The following is a 24,794-nucleotide window of genomic DNA, read 5'->3' as shown; positions in this document are numbered from 1 at the left end:
AAGAGTTGTTTTCAAAGGAGCTTAAAATCGTTGAAATCAGTTTATCCGTCTCCGAGAGAATTGTGCGTTTTATCGGTTACGTCACGTATATCATTAAATCTCCCTAATTGGATGACAGCTCTTCAACCGTTGAACTTAATTCCCAACCTAGAAGTAGCTTTCGGATGTGTTTAAGTTCTTTCAGCCATCTCCAAGAAAACTAAGTGGAGAAAAAAGTGAGTTTTGTCCATTAGGACACTTATACCTTTATATCTTCGGAACCAGAAGTTACAGCTATTTGATCTTCAAAGCATTTGATCTTCAAAGCAAAGATAGACCGAACATCTCATTCTAACCAATAGTTTTCATATAGGAAAGGAATTGCTAGGTCTTTGTTACTTTATTCATAAGAAAATTGATCGATGCAGAAATTTGATTCCAACATTGCAAAGGTTTCGGAATGATTAGATTAAAAAAAATAAAGTTTTGTTTACACCCAGACGATCAAATCACTTTATTCAGTGTAGTTTTACTTATAGTTACGCTTCGCTCTATGTACTAGCATTTTTATAATTTATGCGATCGAATGTTTGCTAGTTCTGTTTAAGATAGATCATTTTCAGTATTCTAAACTTACAGTATTTGATCAATAGAACTTTACCTATTTTCGTGTAATTCAGCATATTGAAAATCGTTAATAGTATAAATCATTGAGTTTGTGTGTCTCCATTCTTACCCTCTAAACAATAATTAATTCAAAAGGGTTTTGTAACGCTTGTCCTCTATGCAGTATTATTAAGCCTAAAGAATTATATAATGCTATGCTTTTTTCAGTAGTGTTACACTACTTCTCCGGGCACCTCAAAGGAGCGAGAATCCACATATAATTAGAAAGGATAAGTAAGTGCTATGCTTACCGGTATACTAGTAACTATTTTGTACATACAGCTTATCTAACAATCACCGTTAACGGTCAGTTCCTCTGGTGACTTAATACTCTCACTATCATCGGCACCATCCAACATGTCTAGTTGACCATTCATATTTTCTGGACAATTAATAGTCTTTAGACCATCATTCAACTGGAGAGAAGTTTTATCGGTGCTTTGTAGTGACTCAAATGTTGCCACATCAGTAGCTGCTAATACATTTTCTAACGGAAGATCTTCTATATTCTCGGACAATATTTTATCCATAGTGATTCCCAACGAACCATCTACTTCCATTAGCTCGACCGGTGTATCCTCACTGAGATCCTGTTGCGGCTCAGACATCTCATGGTCAACTTCAGTAGGTAACTGCTTATCATCCGATTCTTCGATTGTGTTTTCAGTCGAATCGAATAACTGTTGAAGTTTTTGGAATGAATCCTCTATACTAGCTAAAAGATCGTTGCCAGTTGGAGCCTCTAGGTCTTCAGTTATTTTAGTAGTGCCAGTTTCACCAACTACCGTCTCTGCAGCCTGCTCTTCGGAATCAACAATAATATTATCAGCAGTTTCCTGATGGGACAATTTCTCACATACGGATTCATTTGATTTAATCGAATCAATCGATTCTGCACCCGTCCCGTCTTCGAGCACGGTTTCCGCAACAGCAGCAACATCATCACCGCTGTCGTCTGCTTTTATAGGTTGGTTCTCTGAAGAACTATCTTCTACCGGTTGCTCATCCAGTGGATCCAGTGATGCGGGACTGTTAATTTCGGTAGTCTGTTCGACAACCGGGGAACTATTGCTGATTGATTCGTCAACGTGTACTTTTGATGCAGTAATTTTCGAAATTTCATCTCCAGTGGTTACGATTGGAGTTTCTGTAACCGGAATAAATTGGTTATCATCCAACGGTTCCTGCGGTTTGTCTTCAAGGGGATTTTTCTCATTGGTATTTTGATCTGGTTCGACAAAGGTACACTCATTATCATCTTCATCGTCAGTGAGTTCTATCGGAGCTAATGGATCTGGGGAAATAAAAAATGTGTTTAAATTAATTACTAGGAAAACACACAATTTTATTTATTTACCTTTAAGGTCACTGTTTTTTGTTTTTTCTATGGTTACATTCTCGACTTCGGCTATTTCCTCATTTTCAGTAGCGTTTGACTCTCCTTGCTGATTTTCAGAATTGTCTACTGACGGCTCGATACGGTTCATTTCTACATCATCCGACGAAACTATCTTTTCTATTTCTGCTTCTTTCTCCTGCTCACAATCTTTTCCTGCAATATTCTCTTGGACTCCATCAACTTCTTCTTTCTCGGAGTTGGATTTTTCTGTACCATCATCATTTTTAACCGCTTGATTAGATTCTGTTTCCATAGCTACAATTTCACTGCTTGCTTCTGAAGTTAATTTTTCTTGCTCAGTTTCTTCATTCGTGTCTTTTACCTCGGTAGACTCAGCATCTTCTACCTCCTCAAGTTTGTCGGAACTCGCTGATTTATCATCTACTAACTTCTTCTCGTCTGTTTCCTTTATCTCAACCACAGCAACGGAATTGACTTCCTCGGCCTTATCATTAACTGCAACTGCAACCTCTTGTTCTGGCTTATCCTTGGACTGTGCCGTTGATTCATCATCTAACTTATCTTCTACAGATGTTTCGATGATTTCCACCATGTCGTCATCGTCTTTGCTCTTCCCATCAGTTTCGTCCTTCCCGGATTCTGGTACAGTTGCTTCCTTCGAAATGCTTTCTGCACTATCGCTAATGACGACGGTGCTAGTATTATTTTCGACAGTGCGTTCAGTTTCGTCTTTCTGTTGGTTCGATTTTTCACTTTCGTTGAGGTTAACTTGAAGGAAGTCTGCCATCGAAATGGCTCCACCAGAATTGATATCTGAAAGTACATATTTGTTATATCGATGAAGGTTTCTCATTAGCGGTCTTAACGCGAGACAATATTCTTGTCAATACTAGGAATTTTGATAATACTATCGATAGTGTGATGGAGAATGAGCGTGTGTGTTCAAACGGGATTGACGTATTAGGCCACTAATAGCGTTGACAAAGTTTGTATTTAAAGTATTATATTATAATTATATTATAATATTATAATTTTTATCGCTATACAATCGCAACATTTTTTGTACAACAAAAATGACAAAAATTTTATTTAAAGTATTATATTATAATTATATTATAATATTATAATTTTTATCGCTATTCAATCGCAAAATTTTTTGTAAGATCAAAGTTTTAAATACACTAAATACTTACTATCATCCTTTTCGTTCAAAATAGCCGCAACGGCCGCTTCCGTTTCGGACGTATTCTGTGACGTGTCTCCCTGTGGATCATTCTTCTTTTTGCCACCGCTGTCGTCCTCATCTTCGGAATCAATCGTAATGAGAGTGGTGTTCTCCTCGACAATCTCACAATCATCCTCATCGTCGCTTTTATCTTCCTCCGGATTTCGATTGCTAATTTGCTCTCCCATCATGACGAAATCTGATTCTTTGGTAAAACCCATGCTTTTCACATCGTCAACGCACTTTTCGTGTAGCGTCTTGAAACGACCGATCGCATAGGTCAGCAAGTACGAAACATGGATGTACAATTCCTTCACATCCCGCACATTCCGAATGTTCTTGAACGTGTTCGAGTTCGTTAAGGTGTTGATTTTACTTACAATATGCTGACATATTTCAACACCGGACAGTAACTTGCCCTCAAAATTCTTCCTCGAGCGGCCAAGAGGAGAGTCTTCGTGAGGTCCATTAACCATGTTTTGTAGCATCACCAAAGTGGGTAACTGAAGAGCAGGATTCGGTTGACCAGCAACGATAGTCGGTTGTGGTTGTCCTACCTGAACCATAACTGGAGGCCGTTGCTGTTGCATCATTTGTTGCTGATGTTGCTGCTGTTGTTGGTGTAAACGCTGTTGCTGAAGCCGTTGTTCTTGTAGTTGCTGTTGTTGCTGAAGGGCAATATTGATATGGGAGCTTGGGTTTCCATTGACCACTCGGCCCCCAGGGTTTTGCATCACTGCAGGATTAAAGTAGGGATTTGGCGGTTTCGGAGCTATGGTCACATTTCGAGTTTGCATTGCAGGGGGCGGTGCGCTGGGAGCCTGTTTGCGTACCTGAATAAGTTTACCATTCGGTAATCGGTAGGTTCCCTGTTGTGCAGCGGTATGCAAGTCAATTTTATATCCATTGATTGTATGATACACAGGTGGAGGTGCGGCATTCGGTGCGTTATTCATTGGTAATCGCATTGGAACAGGGTTCGTAGCATTCTGGAAAGCAGGCCGAACTACAACCTGGCGGGATGGTGGTGCAGTAACTGGTGGTTGCGCTGGAGTTGATGCAGCTGCTGGCGGCGGAGCTGCTTTCGAAGCAGCTGCCGTCCGTGCTGTTACCAAGGGCGGAGGTTCCTCTGGATTCATGAACATGCTCATGATATCCGGTGTGCAGACGACCTCGTTGTTGTCGGTTTTCTGCTTCTTGATTGCCGGTGGTGTGCTGATCGGCTGCTGTGGTTGAACCAGCGCTCGCTTCTCCGGTATTTTGGCGGCTCCGGCTTCGTGAGCATCAGAGGCTCGTTTCAACGTCTTCTTAGCTGAAGCTGGCGTTGTCGGTTTCTTGTTCAACCCTTTATTGTTGCAACAGGTGGTGTTATCCTGTTTCATCAGACTGTTGATAGCCTGAACCGTGTGGTTCTTGTCTTTCATATCTCTGTAAAATGAAATGAAAGTAAAACAAACGTGTTATTTCCAATGAGCTCTGGGATAATTCAAGATGTTTCATATTCAAATTTAATATAGAATGTCTTCAATATTTTCTTTATTAAGGATACTTTTAGGCTAATTCAATTCTAAATACATTGATATTGGAGTTATGTATTATCAAAGACATCATATTAACCTGTATTATGCATATAATTTTTTATGTGCATCTCATAAGCGGCCCTTACACGAGAGTTATTATTGTCATTTTTAAAGCGGGCCTTACACGATCATTAAAAGTGTCATAACATTACTTACTGATCATTGAAAATGACATTAATAATTCTCGTGTAAGGGCCGCAAATGGTAAGTTATATTTACTCTACAGTTGAGTCGTATTGACTCAATATCAGGTTGATACGGTTTACTTAATATTATTTTTTTTTCAAAGTTATATTTATTAAGGCATAATCCATTAAGGTTTACAATGCCAAAGGCTTGTCTATTACTTAATATTATGTTATTGAACGAAACTCTTGCTGTTGGATGGTTTTGCTCTTTGTATTTTGACCACAATGCCAAGAGAGAATGAAAGAAAAGATTCAAATCAGCTGTTTGTCAAAGAACGGCGAATCTAACATTGACAGCAAATGGAGAAAAACGTCGATGAAAGTATTGACTTTGGTTTCAAATCCCATTTAGAAGTTATCGTATACTCTCACATCAATTTTTGATTAGTCGATGAACTGTTGGTTTATCTTTAAAAGGCTTGCAAATTTTCCCACTTTCCTTCTATATCCACTGAATAAACCAACTTAAACAGAGTTTCGCCCTTTTTCGATTTGTTTACTTTTATGCTTCCTGTGTGAATTATGAAGATAAGCCCTTGCGCATTTTTCGTGAAATTGGCTGGTTTTCGCGACTTAGACAAATCTGCGGGTAATTTTATCGTCTCATTTACTATTTCCATTAGTAAAAGGTTCGGAAACCATATATAGTGATTTTCACTGTCGGCTAGAAAAGATTGCGATGCGATAAGATAGCGACAAAATGCCGCAAAGATAGCGAAACTGTCATTCGCATCTATTCAACCCCTTCGAGACCACAAGCCAGAAAAAAATATTTTTTAAATTGACCGTTACAACAACTAATTATTAAGAAAACTGCAGTCATAATTAATTCATATTGATAATGCGTATGATTATGGCTTTAACTTGCACGGGTTTTTTAAGCGTGTGCTATTTATTTGACATAATGTACGATTCAGACGATCCGCCTCCTTCCGTCACCGTCACCGAAACGTCAGCTTCCGTCAAAATTAGTTTAATACTTTCTTTACCGGAACGTTCACACGCTCCGTCCGTCAAGACGTTCCGTGACGGTGACGTTACGTGTGAATGGCTCCATAAGAATACATGTAATTAATGTTGACGGTGCCAGTGACGGAGATTGACTGTGACAAAAGAAGACGGATCGTCTGAATCGTACGTAATTATTATTTTGTGCTTAGTATGTACCCTTTTCATTTATATTTTGTATTAATCGACGCCTTGGTTTTCAAAACCTCGTGCTTTAATCGATTGTGCTATTTGTCTACTCTAAAAGGTTGGTCGTCTTTGACAGATATACATTTGTTGATGCTTTCGATGAAATAACAATTGTCTCTAAGGAATTTTACCAGTTGAAAATGCAATTGGCCTCAATCCAACAGCCGATTAATTTTTCTTTTGCCTCTAATGCTAGTTAATTTCAATACAACAGACAGCGAAGGGGTTAAAAAACTGTCCAATTTTCTGGCAGCGATGCCAGGTGAAATTTTAGGCGTCTGCGTATTAGAAATGGTCCTATGCGACCTCAATGTTTAGAAGTATGACTAAAAAAACCAAACGAAAACCCTACAGTAATAGCAAAAGTCATTAAAATGGATGATTGTTTATAAAAATTTCGAAAATCTGCAAAAAAGTCGGCTTAATTGCAAAGTCTGCTAACAAACGAAATTTCAAATTTACATATCAATCCGCAAACCTGGCATCAGTGGTTCTGACGCTCATTATTTCGCAATCCTGCGACGATTCCGTCGCATTCTATGTCAAGCTGAAAACCACTATAAAATAAGGAAAAAATAATAGTTTCACAGATGACGTTTCACCCTTCGTTACTGGCAATTGAAGTATCGCCATGTTTGTTGGCATGGAAAACGGAGGGCGAAACTTACGCAAACAAATGGAATGACAGTTTCGCCCTTTATAGTTTTTTGTATTACTAAGATAGAGATTTTTGTAGAATCCGAATTTTTATAAAAAATTGTAGGATTTTGAAGCATTTATTTTGAAAAAAATCGACTTTTTGGGACTTAGAAAAAATATCACAATATCAAAAGTCTCAGAAAGTCAATTATTTCGAAAAAAGTTTTTTTTTTAAATTACACTAAATCGCGACGTTTCTTGCAGTTTTAAAATTTTTGGCATCAAAAAAAATTTTCAATTTCGAAAATTTCATGCTATGGTGCTTTTTCAAGATCGAAAATTTTCAAACTTTAACCGCTGGGCAGCACCCCTCTCCCATGTCCGATTTAGCTCAAATTTTGCATCAGGACTTTTTTCGAGGTGCTTAAACTTTTGAACAGTAGCGCTTTGCGAAATTAGAGGTGATCCCAAAATATTGTCACCCTTATATACATTAGAGCGGTAAAAAAAATTAGAGGGTTGTATTCAAGACACGATCGAGCACAATAACATTAAAAATGGAACATTTCTACGGTTTTGTTCGTATGGGAATGGAGATTTAAGTATGCAAACCGATCCGTTGACAAATTAAAACATTTTTAAGCTTACAATATTGAAGCTTTGGAATCATTTAAATTAGGAAAATCCATTAACAAATCATCGAGGAACAAGCGCTGCAAATTAGATCCGAAAAATCTATCGCCGATAATTCTAAATTGGCCTGATAGTTACCAGAGAACCAAAATAAAATACTCAATTCAAACCAATTTTTCAATGGTATCCAAATGAAATATTCAAATGACGTTGTCTCATAAGTTTAAGTTAAATGTTTCCGAATCGATTGTTTGTTGAGTTAAATAAATCCATCAACAAATGACTGAGTTATAAGCGTTCAAAATTATGACAGAAAAATGTTACGCGATTAGTTTTGCATGTTTTAAATTGACACCCAGCCAATGGCAAAATCGACCAAAAATTTGCTAAATACATGGGATATTTCAAAAGAATCGGTAACCACGCTGATTCGGTTCTTCAATAGCTAGATGATATATAAGATACTCAAGCGAACACGGTGTTGAGCTGTTAGCAGGAAATTTCATCAACACATAATGCAAAAGCGACAATCCAGCAAGTGAACGCATATACAATCCAGTCATCAGCTCACTGGACAAGCTACTTGTTTCATTCACAGTCAAACATCAACTAGGCAAAGAAATATTGTGCAGACTATATTTATAGATTTCTCTTCATACTACGCATAACGATACGGTGTTTTTTTATGCATGACGCAAAGCCTCCTATGCCGAACAAGAAGTTGACGTCATTTTGTACAACAGGGATTGGTGGATGAAAACATAGGTCTATTCCAACCATTTTTTCAATAGTATACTATTGAAATACTGAAACGACGTCGTCATACATGTTTAAGTTAAAAGTTTCCGAATCGATTGGTTGTTAAATTACAACAATCCATCAACAAATGACCGAGTTATTAACGTTCAAAATTATGACACAAAAAGGTTACGCGACTATTTTTGAAACTTTTAATTGACACCCGGCCCCATATAGTGAAGAGTAAGGCATTTTTAATGCCAAAAACAACGTGTTTTGTCGGCTACGTCACTTATACCATTAAATCGCCGGAACCAAAAGTCACAGCCATTTGGTCTTCGAACTTGATCAATGGTCCGATAGTAGCTTTCAAACGAGCATAAGTTTGTTAATGTCGGTTCAGAGATGGAGAAAATTGAGCGCGTAAAAATATCTTCGAAAAGTACACACATACACGCACACACAGACAATTTCCGATCTCGTCGAACTGAGTCGAATGGTATATAACACTATGGGTCTCCGAGACTCCGTTCAAAAGTCGGGTTTTCCAGCAATTCCAATACCTTTCTATAGAGAAAGGCAAAAAGCAAAAATCTAAATCAGTTATGGTGAAAGAGGTGTTTACGGTGGGTAGTATTACCCACCCGAAAATTTCCACCTGAAATTTCGAGCGAAAAGCAATGGGAATATCAGTATTATTTATTTTAAAAAGAATATTTTTATTGTAACTCGGAATAATAAATAAAATCCCGGAACCCGACTAAATTTTTTAACCTAAACCCGACCCATTGAAAATGAAAAAATCGGCACCGTTACCCGACCCGAACCCGATAAACATATCGACAGTCTCACGACAAAAGGGCCCAACTGCAAATGACAGTTTCTCTTTGTTTACTTTTTCTTTCACGATTTACTGCACTGATTATATATTTGACGCCTTACTCATCGCAAAACTTTCAGGGTAAAACCACAAGCTTTCGATTGATATTGGAAACTTTGGATAATTTGCAGTAATGGCTCCGTAATAATCAAAAGAGAAAGTAAACAAAGAGAGACTCTCATTTGCAGTTAGGCCCTTTTGTCGTGAGACTATCGATATATTTTCTATACCCGAACCGACCAATACTCGTCGGGTTCGGGACGGATTTCGGGTACAAAAACCCGAACCTCGACCATCTCTAGATACTTAAGTTCGACTCCTCTGGTAGAAGGTGAAAATAAAGTTACTTAAAGATTTCTGCTTGCACAAATAAACACTGTCACATATCACCTTTCCGTTCTATATATTCACATAAAAAAGTCACTCAAAATCTTTTGACGTAGGACTACGTCTTTGTTTTCTGAACCGGGGAGAAAATTCAAAATACAGAAATAAAAACCATACAAACAGTGGTCAGGTTTTGAACATCAAAATCTCAACCATTTCTTAACTGATTTTCGATATCTAAAGACAAAGACAAGTAGTCGCTGGGGCTAGGTGATTGAGAAAATGGAGGGAATATGGAAACAGATCGGTATCTAATTATTTCAATTTGTTTATTGTTTTCATTGACTTGAAGCACGGTGCATTGTCTTGGTTGAAGATAATTATTTGACGTGAATACATCTTACTTTGCTATGAGGCGCTTTTTTAAAATTTACCCTCTGAGAGAGTGATAAGTTTTTGATCGTGCATATCTTTTGTTGTATCTAATGTATCGCCATGATTTTTTCTACATGCTCTAGGAAACATGATAAACAATTTGGAATTAGTTTTTCAACAGTGTGAGATAACCATTAACCACTAAAAATTTAGATATCTCAAACTTTCGGAATCAAGGAAGACATTATTTTAGCAAGCGATTGTATTTTTCGCAGTTTTTGATGTGGTCAGACACATATCAATCCCGCTTTTGAACTGAACGAGTATTAAAGAAAAAACAGTCGAACTTCAATCATTTCTAGTGCGTTAGATAAAAAAGAACTAATGGTTTTAAACAATTTGTCGCTTGCAGGGAAAATAGCATTGTTATTCACATTGGACAGCGGCAATTCGTGATCATTGCGTAACTAAAAGCCATCAACCAAGTGAACGAAAACTATATTCAGCAATACTCAATTATTCATTATCAAAGGAGAACGCATCGGAATTTAGTGAATATCTACTGGTCGATCTACTTTGAACATCGCTCGAACCGAAAAGGTGGAAAATATTTTCGACAATATTCAGTGGTTGAAGTTTGCATCCAAGGAACGTTTAATATGGAAGAGATACCACAATTTGGAACCAAAATTCGATCCCTAAGAACTATTAGATTGTTTCTTCCATTGAAATTCTAGTGTCGGTATTAATGAAATTCGCACTTTAGTGTAGGTGCGCCGTTACAATTTTGGAAGTAAGGAAGTGGAGCTTGCACAGACCTCGATTTTCATAAGTATAAAGAAAGCAGATCATTTATAATCGTATTTACGCCCTCCAGTCATGTCTCCGACATTACCCATTCGGATTATTTCTTCTTCATATAAGTCCGTTATTTTTCGATTTCGCACTTCAAACGCATCAATAACGGATTGCTTTCTCTGTCTAAATGTTAATATGATTCCGGAGAAAAATGGTGGATCCATGATTCGTCCACTGTTTCATACCAACGCAATGCGTTTCATGCTCAGATTGATGTGCTAACCATCTTAGAACATCTAGTTTCACGAACTTTGATTATGCGCACGATTATCAAAACTTGCCCATTTTTTATGGATAACTACTTTATTTGGCCACATACAAAATCAGAATACTACAAATCTTTAATTTTAATGCATCCGAGTGCGGGTAACACTTCTCAAACCATTGCTTGCGCGGTTCTTTTTTTCTCTTTAAAAAGCAATGTTTGATCAACACACGGAGTTCGTTATTTCAATTTTTTCTTAAAAGAATAAGTAATGCACTTATATTCCGGTAGGTTGAGTGTTTGTGGTGCGATGCCATGCCATTTGAAGGTTGGTTCTTTCGAAAAATGAGATTAATTTGACAACACACACGCCTATTCTTGGTCTCCCGTGCCGAGGCTTTTTGAACAATATGTCATGAACATCAGCGGCAGGACTATTTATGGATTCTCTTTCTACGTCGTTCGATTTGCACGAGACACGTGTTGACCTGGATCGTGGAGTACTGGACGAATGAGTTCAGTACCTTCCATCATCAATCCCAACAAGCTAAACGGTCAGGGTAACCGAAATTCTCAAACAATTAAAAACACAAAAGAATGCTGCGTTAATAATCAAAACAAATATTGGCAGTGATTTGAAATAGGTCGAACAACCCAACAGTAATTTTATATCGTATTTAACGCTTAAATGCGCAATTTTTTATACAAAGTTAAATCGAAAAAAAAATATTCTAAAAATGAAATCGACCTTGTACTTTTAAGGGATAAATATCCAATGAAATTAAGGAATACTTCAAAATAGTGGGTCGTTGCCTCGGTACGAAAAATTACTCACCTGGGCTTAACATACTTCACCGGCCCTGATCTAAATCCAGGTTCAAGTTCAAATAATTTTGAAGGCCAAAATGACTATGCAAGGAAAGCTCATTAACATCATTACTAAGAAGCAGAATATCAATCAGGCCTGTCAAACATTCGGGTCGCAACGCAACTTTAGAACACAGGTATCATGATTATTCAGTTGATCAAGCGCAACGTCATATACTAATTTTAGATCATTATGTTTAAATCTAGAGATTGGAATTTAAAAATTAGTTGTCTATGAGGGTCTAAGGTATCAGTTTATTATCAAAACTTTTCTTAATCTTCCTAGTGGTGTGACAATGTCTTTCTCTTGTCATTTACATAGTCTCATTGAAACGTTTGTAAGATTCTATCCTCAGCCATTACTATTGTGAGCTTATCAAATAACCCAATAGTAGCTTTTAAACGAATCTTAATCTTTCGAAATCGATTCTTTCAACTCCGATAACAGTACATCTCTCGAACCAGTAATATTCTCCATAACCCTTCCAAATTTCATTGACATTGTTGATTTTCAACTATCTCTGAGAAAATTTAACAACGCGTTTTGTCGGTTACGTCACTTATACCATTATATCTCCAGAACCAGAAATCACAGTCATTCGACCTTCATACTTGATTCACAATTCAATAGTAGCTTTCAAACGAGCCTAAGCTGAACCATCTCTGAGAAAATTGAACAGTAGAAAACAACGCGTTTTGTCGGTTACGTCACTTATACCGTCGCCCTGAGTAGAGTGATTTATAACACTATGGGTCTCGGAGACTCCGTTCAAAACTAGGATTTTTCAGCAATAGAGAAAGGTAAAAAAAGGTATGTCACCTAGAATAGTTTTGGAATCCCTGAATATCCTGAATGATTATTTTTGATTGAAGTTTTATTATTATTCAAATTTTATATCTCGGATATTTGTTTTCGTAAGTTTTCACTTTTGCTTTTTCGTTGATCTATCACCTTAAAGGCGATCTTTCATTCAAATAAAGTTCATTTTGCCTGAAAGCCATAATGTAGAAAATGGAACGAATTTTGTGCAAAAAAAAAACACGAAATTCGACTACTAAAATCGAATACAAACTCATCCCGTGAAATAAAACAAACGAATGTAAAATATAAAAAAAAAAACCCTGAATTTTATTATGTCATATCGAGCCCAAGTATTATTTAAGATTCAAGAATCAAATCATTCCGCAGAATCCGTCGAAATCCAGAAGAATAATTTCTATGACATTGTAGCACAGACTAACAGACATGACAGTATGAGTAAATTCTTATAAAAATAATTTTTCGTGATGCACTAGTTCCACCTATATTGTACTGCGCGAACTATTTACTATCGGTACACCCCTTGTGTTACGTAAAAGTTTTTTTACTAGTTGGTTTCCCCTCGTTTGTCAACACCGATCAGCTGCTTGCAGGGATGCCTGATTTCATCAAAATTTTTGAAAATGAATCGTCACAATAAATTTTTTGATTACGTTGATAATATATACTCTTTTTCTTTTTTTTTTTTAACGGCTAAGTTTAGTAGTCAATATTTCTTTTTGCGATATTCTCCTAACCAGAGATCATTTTTTTTTGTAGAAACAGACAATGAAAATTATAGAATGATAGTACTCAAGGGAGAGCAAGGATGTGAAAATATAGAACGGAAAAGTGAGACGTGACAGAGGGTCATTTAAGCAAGCAGAAATCTTCTAGTAACTTAACATTTACCTTCTACCAGAGGAGTTGGGCTTAGGCTTGCTTAAATGACCCTCTGTCACGTCTCACTTTTCCGTTCTATATTTTCACATCCTTGTTCTCCCTTGAGTACTATCATTCTATAATTTTCATTGTCTGTTTCTACAAAAAAAAGATCTCTGGTTAGGAGAATATCGCAAAAAAAAAGAAAAAAGTTGATAATATATTTAACTTTTTCGTGATGTTGTAAGGTAACCATTTATTTGACTCAACGTAGTTCATCTAGACTATTTTTTATTGTGTTGGTAGTTTTCACCCGAAATTAAGTGGCGGCAGACCAGAAGCAAGTAAATATTGTAACAAAACGGGTTCGATTTTGTATTGCGTTGGAGGATGAGAAGTAGGCATAATTCTGTATATAGTTTTGGCAATATGTATAAAATTTGTATCCTGCATGAAATTCGCATGGACATATACAAATCAATACATTGCAGGTAATTCTGCATGAATGGCAACTCTGTTGGTAAATGAAAAAAATAAACACAGTATAGATGACAGACAGGATGTTTTTGATAGGGTAACGTGGCGCCATCATGACACATGTGAGTACTGTCCCAAATAAAGGAATATTCGAAATGACCGTTAGAATGATTGAAGAATCTAATTTGAGTGTCCTGTCTGTTAGTCTGTGATTGTAGCATCAATTGCATGACTTTATTATGCGATCTCAAAATTTCAATGCTTAAAGCAAAAAAAAATTTCATATAAAATGTTAATCAAGGCTTCAGCTGAATCCGTTGAATATTTGGCTAAGTAATTAAAAGAATCATGTAATTGAAATGGCTGCACAGAAAGAAATAATGAAATTTACACGATATGTAAGTCAATAGTTACATGGAATAGACATGGGTTGAATCGAAATTTTGATTGACAACCTTCATCGGTGCAAAACTAAATTGGATTGCATTGAATTTTCAATTAATATAACTGTATCTTTCAATTAACGCTTGTTTTGCGATTAAATGATATTAAAACGTACAGAATTGTAAAGAAATTTTATGATTAATTACCTGCTCCAAATATGTGCATGAAAATAGATGTAAATTCACAAAATATTTTTATCTGTGTGTTGCAGCATCACATTTCTTATGCCCAACAAAACCTTCTGAATCATTGGAATAAAAAGTTCAGAACCCATTTAAAAAATTCTATAAAATATATTAGAAAAGTTTAACTACACTTCTAGGTAGGTTGATTGTTTTTTTTTCAATCAGACCAAAATTTCACGAAAAAGCATGTTTTTCAAAACCAAAAATTCACTCGAACCAGCACATGCCCGCATACGAAAATAACGATTATAGCGACGTTTCACATTACGTCACCATTTCAGTAAATTCGCTTAAAAGCAAAAAATCAAAGCGCATAATACAAAAGTAAAACAAATGCATTCGTGAAACAATATCTCATTACCAATCATCAGTGTACGTACATTTAATATTGAAATACTCTAAAGCCTATTTTCTAATAAAATTAGTTTATAAAATATGTCTGTTGTGAGCTTCTAACTTCGTTTACGACCACACCCCGAGCGCCATATTGTTCCCCTCGAAACGTATACCCAGCTACGTTATTTGTATACAAGCATACAGCGATGTTCAACAAACGCGCTGGCTGTTGACGCTCCGGTAACATCAGTTCAAACCATTGTGATGCGACACGTGAGCCCCGAAACAGCGATACTTTACCTTCATCATCTCTCGACACTCTCGACCGTCGCAACTCATGATTATGGCACCCTCTTCAGGAGACCTCTTCCAATTTATACAGACCACCCTCATATCTCCGAAACGTCGGCCTACTGCGGACTACCCTACACAAAAATCAATGCGCTTGACGACGGTGCTGCTATCGCATATGCGATGCCAGCAAAGTGCGAACGAGAGCCGCCAGAGCAACAAATACGGCAACCTTGCTTGTGAAAAGTTATTTTTTGTTTCACCATTCTCGTGCACATCGATGTGCTACTTCTCAAGTGTGGCAACGTTGCGAACGTATCTTTTTTGACATTCTTTTTCTGTTCGTTATTCGCCACCGCGTCGTTGGTTACTGTTGAACTGAAAATGATTTTATTTCTGTTCGGTCACATAATGTTTGACTTGAATATTTTACTAATGTTTTACATTATTCTTTATTTAGTATTTGGTATAATTTAACTTAAGGTTAATTGAAAGTTTTAACATTATGCCGACCAATTATGTAACATTTTAAGCATTGTATTTAAGTTATATAAACGTTTATCATCGAAAAAAAATTTCACTTTTCGTTACATTAGCATTAATAGTATATGAAACTTTGTTAAGTACCCTTTTTCAAACATCGTAAACAAAAAGCTGTTAAAACTAAATAAACTGTCTAAATTACACATATGAAAATGTGATTACATAACCACTATTCAAAAACTTCAAACATATTTGAAGTTTATCTTTCTTTTAGAATTTTTCCAACATTGAAAATCCTTTTCAATCTGCTTTAACCTTCATGGTCATTATTAATCAAACGTTTAATCGCTCTGTGGTATCGTGTGTTCGAAAAATCTAGAAGGAAGTTTGTACAAACTCGCACACATACGCATTCTTCTGACAGAGGAAGAAAACGCAATACCCCTACAAGATGCAAGGTTTTAACCCATCAAATTGTGAAGTTGTGAAGCATTTTTACCACGCCATTGCCCGCTTCAAAGCGAAACGAAAAAACCTCACAATAACGCGGCGCATGAGCAGGAAATACAGGAAACTGGTTTTATGAACGAGCTTGAAGTCGGGTCGGTCCGTTTACCCTATCGTCTCAGCAGCTGTAGTTTATTTTCTTTGAACCTCTCTGTAGCTGTAAGCCTGCTTAGGTTGATGGCAAGCTGGTGTTGCTGGCGTGCTGGATGATGATGAGTGAGCGGCAGTACTGGCGCGTGTGTTGATATGGCATTTTAAACATTATAGCTGTAGTAGTTGTAGTCAGTGAACACATCTCTACCAGCGTATTGAGTTGCAATGAAAAGAGAATGCCTTCTGGGTCAAATTCAAGCTACGGATGTTTGCCACGCAACGGTCGCCATTTTGTTTTTCTTACCAACTCAAATGATAGGTGATAAAACGTTCGGTACATGACGATACCGACGTTTCGTTACAGAGAAATCGAGTTTTTTAGGTTGGTAGTAAGGAAATTTCATGAAATCAATGTATGAAACGGTTTATTTTTATACCAATATGTTGTGCAAATCACTTCCTCGAGTAGAACTTGTAAATGTATTCATTGTTTGATGTTCCAATTAAAAAAACAATACTTAGTTTTCAGAAATATGTTATCGTTTGTATATGTTCATATAATAATCGAACAATAACATACAAATCAAAGAATTTCAAAATATGTTCATATTCATTCAAAAGAAACAAGAAAAACGTAAAAACCGTCAAAGAAAAATCAAAAACCTTTGAAATATTGGGTTTTGAACTATTTACTGAGTAGTGAGAATTGTCACCTGCACAATGAAATTTTGTTGCTAAATTTCTGGAAAAAAAACTTATCGAGATTCTCACAGTAGCCGCGAGCTTGGTAATGACCTTATCAGTAAAACAATAATTTGTTCAGAAACCCAATACATTATTTGGCAAATGTCAATAATTGCTAAAATCGTAAGAAAATGTCATTTCGGCAAAAGTAAAGAGATTTTAAATCGCTATTTTCAGACTTATCAGTAATTAAATGTAAAACGTTTTCCATCACCCAATTATTAATGTTGGGAACCAATATTGTTAGTCTTTCTAGAAGGAAATTGGAAAAATTAACGTAAATTCTCAATATAATTGTGTATCAAATAGCCTTCATTAAGTTCTCCTCCATGGCTGTTGATTTTTTTAAATTCAAATACTCAATTATTTAATGCTTTTATGTACTTACTAATAAAAATTTTTCTCGCAATTTTTGAAATATCAACTAACGATGCGACGCCTATGGAGAAGGCAGATAGGGTGACAATCGATCTGCCGAGTTTTGGCAAAAGCTAGCACAGTTTTGGAATTTCGGAACAGTTACAAACAGTTACTTGAAAAAAAATACAAATAGTCACGGAACAGTAACTGATTTATTATTTACCCATGCTGTTAAAAAATAATTTCGTCAAACCTCTCTAAAATTCGACAAATCGTTAACAAAAAAAAGGTTAGAGCATAGCAGTGCCTTTCTGATTGACAATTTTTAAATACAGAGTTCAAAAACAAATTTTAAATATACAACTTTAATGTTTTTCTCCCCGGATAAGTGATACATCATTAGTCTAGAATGAGAGATGATATCTTATCAGTAATATTGGAAACTACTCAAAACATTTCACCTGAAATGAAAACAATTTCCTAAGCTTTATAGCTAATGTTTTGACAGGTCGTTTGAAATGACACTGGTAGAAAATATTTCGTCCAAATGAACAGCTGTCATAACTCGTCTTACATTCACTCCACATTCATCCCGCAAAACAATAACAGCGCATGTTCAGAAGTGTTATGGTTCTAGATGCATAAATTTTTGTCAGTTTCAGAATTTAAATCTGGCAATTATAACATAAAAGAAAAAAATAGAATAGCAGCGTATACCAGTTTGAAATTTGACAGGTGAACTGTTCGAATAAACAAAATTAAAACGGCTTGCTGGGGATATGATTGTTTCAGTTTCAGTTCTATTATAGATCTCCTAACTGCTGAATTTGCTCATACAATGCAATGTATAAAATATCTATACAGCAAACAACAGTGCAAAGTTCACTCTTTGTTTTTGTTTTAAATATCATTTTGTTCATCGGATCACAATTAACTTTCAAGTGCTTCTTGATATTTAACTAAAGATAATTTTATAACTATAATGATGGTAGGAAATATTTCCGTATAAAATCAGCTCGACATCAGGTGTATCATTTGAAAGTGGTTTGTTTACCCTATCGCACCAACATTTTCTCCTCTTTACTGTACATGCTTCGCAACGCTGGTCCGTCTACCAGTTCGTGTCGCACGAGAACCGTCCGTTTTGCTTAGTGTACCGGTGATGTATGTTTTTGTATATGTGCGTTCTTATATGGATCAGATGTACGAATGTGTAGTGAAGAAAAAGTCGAGCCAGACTACAGCGGAATCTTTGCCATGGCAGCCATTTTGATTTACTTTGAGCAATGTCAGATTAGGGTGGTTCTTGAAACAATTTTTTTGCAATTTTTATTTGTTTGTTGAGGTGTAAAAACGAGCTTAATTCAACTTTTAGCAACTCCCAACGGGAAAACATATTCAATTTCTGCTGTTTCTTCCGTCCAAAAATTTTGCTTGAAGCATATATTATTATTGTTATTTTTTATTGCAACTACATAAACAACGAGACGAGTCTGTAGGTGAATATCGTGGTGGCTAAGTACAGCGAAGCATGCTTTGTATCGTCTAGTCAATTGGACTTTCACTTCATGTGTTTTCGTATGCAGGGTAGTTTAATTGGTAAAACAATTTCCCCGGTTAAGAAGTTAGGAGCTACGGGTTCGAGTCCCGTCCCTGCGACAACATTTTCGCGGTTTTCATTACATCATTGTGTTCAATGCAATTAATAAGAGTTTGCAATCTTGTTTCTAAATCTAAAATAATCAAACAGAATCAATATTTATGATTTCAATTTCCAAAAAGTATATAAAATTAGGCGCAGGCATTTCTAAGAGTTTATTTGAGGGCGTAAAAGTTATTGAGAACGTTATTTACATAATTTACTGCGAAAAAATAGTAGTGTGTTGATAGATACATTTAAGGGATGTCACACAATTCACATCAGAATATCCGCAAAAGAATATACAATCCCAGAGGCCCAGAAAAAGTCCCAAAACCTTGAAATGTTTGGATACTTTGGTATTTAATAAAGGGTCCAATGCTGTGTTTCACCGAACAAGTGAATCAAAACAGAAGGGGTCCATTTAAACATATCAATTTGTGATATACTTACTTTTTTTGTTTTTCGATGTAGTTGGCCAATGCCCAGTGCTGAGCACGCAGGTGCCACATGATCTTCGGTGCACAGCTGAAACACTGCCAGTTGTCATTCCTGGAGATGTCTTGAACGCAAGCACGTGATAAATTCTGCACTATGCATTTCTTGCAGAACACATACGGACATTTTGAGCAACAGTACACCTCACCGCCCTGGCCACACCAACGACAGTACAGCTCACTGCCATCCTCACCTTTGTCAAATTCTCCGCTATTGTAGAATGTATGGCAATTACGGCAGTGCGTTACCCGTAGTATAGGATGCATTCGAATGACCGCCTCCGAAATGGGAGCAGTTCCGATATGCATGTAACAGGAAGTGCAATGTACTTTGCGTTCCGATATTTTGTTCACATTGGGAAATGCCCGCATGAAAAACTGCTTCTCTTGTTCGGACGTATCGTCCTCGAAGGTAAGACGGAAACCTGTTGATAGAGAAATATTGTTGGTAAAGTCAGATAATCATAAAAAATTGTTTGGCATTACTGAATTAATTCAAATTCAGTAAGACTAAGTAAGTAAAAATACGAAAAATGTATCCTTTTAATTCTACACGCGATATGCATCATATTCTGCATTTTTTAATCTCTTAACAAATTTGTGCTCTATAACCTATAAGTATTTTACTAAAACGCTCAATTGAATCATATCCCAAACCTTTAAAATAACATCAGAATTCTCTCTGAATAGCACAAATATTTTGAACGGGCTAAATTATCGCATTGCTGCCAATATTTAACAATGTGTAAAGTTATTTCGAAAATACAGTTTCATATATTTTAGATGTCAACTGAGCTCACTTCTTCACAATTGTTATTTAGAGCAAATGCTAAAATATTTGTTGATGCAACTCGGTTGAAGTAATACATAATTATGTACAATGAATAGCATTGTAATTGCTATATATTGTTCATGTCTGGAAATTATTTTCTACCCTGACGTCACTAATGAACTCGGCTTCATCCTTGACAGTAAGGTAGTACTATTTTCATGGACTGTTGGACCGAATTTCCTCATTTGCATGTAGGGAGTACCAATTAACTATCGAAAAACTGTGGTTAGCAGTTACGTTGGTTTGTTTACATTTTCAGTTACCTTGGAATGTCGTCAAACAATAGCCCTTATTACCAATATCACTACACGGTGGAACCAAGTGAAGTGATCACTTCCCGGTGAAAATCATGTGACGTGATAGTAGGTCTTTATCACAAAAGTCACTACAGAGAAAAAAGTAATTACTTCGATGAGCTTGTTGTTAATACGAACATCCATCACCTAATTTTGTTGAACAATAATTTTTTTCACTACAGTGATTACTTCACTGTGCGTGATAATGGTAATAGGTAAAATCAAGTGAAGTGATATGAGAGTGAAGTAAAAATGTAAGTGAGAACGGTAATAAGAGCCAATATGAAATAAACATGTAAACAAATCATAGTAGTCGAATCACATCCATTTGTAAGAAAAAGTACCCAAATCAATGCCGTGGTATTACATTTCTTTGGTGGAATTTCAACAGGCTTCGCAGCCTACAATCCTACTGACACTAAGAATCCTTTCAGGTCAGGGCTCGAACATACGATATCTGGCTTGTTAGACAAGCGTCCCATGCATTGAACCGCAAACTCGGATTTATTACCCAACAATGTTAATAGAGTCTTCCATCATCATTTACGTCATGCTGAAATCTAGATTTCGCTTTGTTACGGACATGTGTTATCAATCGCTCAAATTTCATATATTTGCATCGGAGAAGACTGACAACATCTTATCCGTAATGTTTGCAACAACTCGATAATGCGATTTTAATTCCATTGGCCAAGAACGCGAAAATCCGCAGAAAAAGTTTTACTTCCACCACGAACTACAATCATCATTGGACGCAACAAATGATAGCTAAATAGTTGAAATTCACTAGGCAAGCCATTTGAGATCTCCTTGTAGCCATGGGAAAAAATTGAAAATTTGGTAAACGGATTCAACACAAATTGCGAGAAACTCAGTGCGATAGATAAGTCCTTCCACTTATTTTATTCATTCCCGAAAAAACCGCGTTAACTGAGGGAACTGTTTCGTGAAATTATTTAATCAACATATTGGTGTGATGAAACGTTTTCCAAACATGGAAATAATATAATCGTAAAAAACAACGAATCAGATAACGTACATAACAGATCAATGACGCATTGATGATTTGCAGTCCAACGCGAATTAAAATTACATACAATTAATTAAACGTTCACTGGCGAAACACGTTCAGCGGCAAATTGGGAGAATTTAGTGCAGTTCCGAAAATTATATTCAGGGTGATCTTTCTTGAATTCGCAAGTTTGGGAGAATCGATCTACCCAACTTCTGAAAAATTAGGAACATGGAAACATGCACACAATCCCAAAAAAGATGTTCAGACATCACCGACATGTTTTTGTTTCTCAAAAAAACATTTCTCCCATTGCTATATCAGCTTAACTTTTACTCTTAAATTATATAGATTAGGAGTAATCATTGTAAAAATATATAGATATGCCAAAAAAAAAGATGAAATCTAAAATTTTGTTTGAAATTTTTTTTCGAATTCTCGGATGATTTTTCAGACGGCCGTAGAGGCAAGTGACAGTTTCTCTTTGTTTACTTTCTCTTCTATCAATTCCCAAGAGGTTTCCTCGTTTATTACTCAACTCTTTGCATAAAATGATACCCGAAACTTTAGACTTTCAAACAGAACTGTGAAATCCAAGAAAATCTTTATAATCACATCACAATTTTCGAAAGAGAAAGTAAACAAAGAGAAACCGACGACACGACCAGACACTCCGAAGAAAAATCAGCATTAAAACTGTTCGCTAAGGATTCACCGCCAGTTACCACAAATCTAGCGACCCCTTGTAAATGATAAAAATAATCTTCTCGAGCAACACTGTTTAAGTTGCTATGGACTAGTTACCAAGGAACCCCAAAACAAATAAACATGTTTTGAAAGCGGTGGAATAGTTCTATTAGTGTTAAACTTTGTCCAAATTAAGCAGAAATGCATTTAAATGAACTCGATTTTTGGAATTTAATCGAAACTATGGATGAAACCAACGAACGAGGACAATGATCTGCTTCCAGCGATTCATCCGTACACTTCAACTACTAGCTCTTCTGGGCAGTAGGATTCGGTGTAATATGCTGGTGTCAAAATTGTTTTGTGTCGGTTGATTGCGCAGCAGTGGAAACAGTATTTCACCTTGTTGGCCACTATTCGAGGATTACTAGTGGAATTCCACAAAGAAATCATTTTACCGTACGTTATGCAGGTACCGCAGAGCACTAGCCTCGCTCAGCTCATTGTCGGTCATTTCCATGTCTTCCTTCTCATACAACGGTTTCAAGTCAAGACCTGAATTTTGAACTTGGCTTTATAAAAGACATAACTCATACTCCTCAATTTTTACATTCCGCTCGAGTCAGGTAAATCCATTAAAATGTTCCGTAATTTAATAACCGATCTGAAATTTATTTTGTTTACATTCATCTTGCCTTCGATATGCAGTAACCATGGTTATGGTGACTGTTATTCAAAATCAATAAATATATCAACTTGTGCTGTCAGTTTAAAAAAATTCACTATCGTTTTCGATTTGACATTTCCAGTTACTGAGGGGTAGTTATATTTACGATACAGTTTTGATAGACGAGTGGCAGGTCGTGTCGTCGGAGAAACTGTCACTTGCTCTTACGGCCTTCCGAAAAATCAACCGAGAATTATGAAAAAACTCATCAGACTGAGAATTATGAAAAATTTCTTCCGATACTGTGAGCATTTCATCCCAGCACCGCTATTTATCTCATATAATAAAACAAATAAATAAAATCCACTGTCTCTGTTCGATTCATTGACTCTCACAATTGTTGAACTATTTTTTCTGAAGTATTGCTTTTTTACCGAAGCGAAGATATTGTATTCATTTTATCACTAGGTAATTGAAAGTCGAGTAATGCGCAAAATAACTATGACTATGACTATGACTATTGGTACAATTACCCTATAGTACAGAAAAAACAAATTATTTGAATTGTATTCATAACACAGTTTGCGACTCGATTTGAAACCATTTCTATAGCAACTCCTTGAAAATGTATAATGCAAGAATTTTTCGAACCACCCTATTACTTGGTGATTGTTGACATTAATTTTTGGTATGTCGATTAAAAGCAAAGATTGCATCTATTTTTTAAGACTTACTTTTCGACACAGATTGTTTTGGAAAGAAGATCGGGGAATACTCAAATTACTACTAATTAATCGAACACTTCATATTGGCGAAAAATAAAATACACTTTCCCTCCATATAAGTACCGGTGGGTGAAGAAGATTAACAAAATGTAGCTATGAACTGCAGTGCATGTTTCATAAAAAATCCAAGGAATCGGCAGATTTTTTTTTAAGAGTTAACTAGGAATAATGGAATGGCAGTAAAACAGGGCAAAACGGTAAACTATCACTCACCGTCTTCATCGTAGTATTCATCAGACATTGTTCCGCACTTTCAAAAGCAACAGTAAACCAACGAAAATTCACTTCACTTGGCACTTTTCAAGTTCACTGTCACTCAAAACAATTTCCTAAATTCAAATCAAATCATTTGACATTTGTACTAAATAAAAGTCTCGTTTGCACTTCCATCGACTACTACGATGCACCCTAATTAACCTCAAATAGCTTCTGCCGCTAATAAGATACCACAACGCGATTGTCACAAGCACCAGCAGTAAAACCAGCCGTGTGCCAAAATTTGCTCTACACAGTACACTTTCAATATGGCGTCAGCTCAGCAGAAAATTTTCCTTTCAGTTGTCTCTCTTGAGCACAAACAAAAAAATGCTCTGTAGCAAGAACTGGCGCGTGTGACCGTCGCACTCGAACACTGCAGCGGATTTGACCGAGCGATGAAAACGGTTCAACCTCGACTCGACGTCGCACTCGGGGAGCACCAACACATTCATATAGAACCAGATGGCGTATGCATCGCTCGACCAATAGGAGCTCGCTAGAATGCGATGGAAAACTCGAAGTGCCAGGGAAGAAACGAGACAGGTTATACTCGTGTGCAACATACTTTGGTCTATTAGTGTTAGTGCTGTCAGGCTGACCTCGTTTGCTGTCACAATTTTAGCGCCATTTTGTTGTTTGCTTTGCATCTGCTTGACTTGTCAAACACGCATTGGAGAAACAATGTGCTATGGAGTAATGTCAAAAATGATTTATTTTCAATTTTACTCAGAAATGTTTCAATAGTTTGTTGTGAGTCACGGGGAGATCATTTGCTATCAAATTACCTTCGCATTGAGGTAAAG

The 24,794-nt window shown here is 36.3% G+C and overlaps 1 protein-coding gene across 1 annotated transcript; it reads right to left on the bottom strand.

Annotated features, from left to right (window-relative positions):
- Nucleotides 1-463: 463 nt before the first annotated feature.
- Nucleotides 464-24,385, bottom strand: LOC131435113 (uncharacterized). Its single transcript, XM_058602650.1, has 6 exons — nt 24,151-24,385; nt 23,947-24,062; nt 19,411-19,879; nt 3,199-4,658; nt 2,003-2,818; nt 464-1,939 (listed from the first exon to the last, which is right to left on the bottom strand). Exons 2-6 carry the CDS (start codon nt 23,972-23,974, stop codon nt 933-935), a joined length of 3,780 nt encoding a protein of 1,259 aa, XP_058458633.1. The 5' UTR covers nt 23,975-24,062; nt 24,151-24,385; the 3' UTR covers nt 464-932.
- Nucleotides 24,386-24,794: the final 409 nt, after the last annotated feature.

The sequence above is a fragment of the Malaya genurostris genome, chromosome 3 (assembly GCF_030247185.1).
Source record: "Malaya genurostris strain Urasoe2022 chromosome 3, Malgen_1.1, whole genome shotgun sequence".
Lineage (NCBI taxonomy): Eukaryota > Metazoa > Arthropoda > Insecta > Diptera > Culicidae > Malaya > Malaya genurostris.
This window is presented reverse-complemented; position numbering and strand designations above follow the sequence as displayed.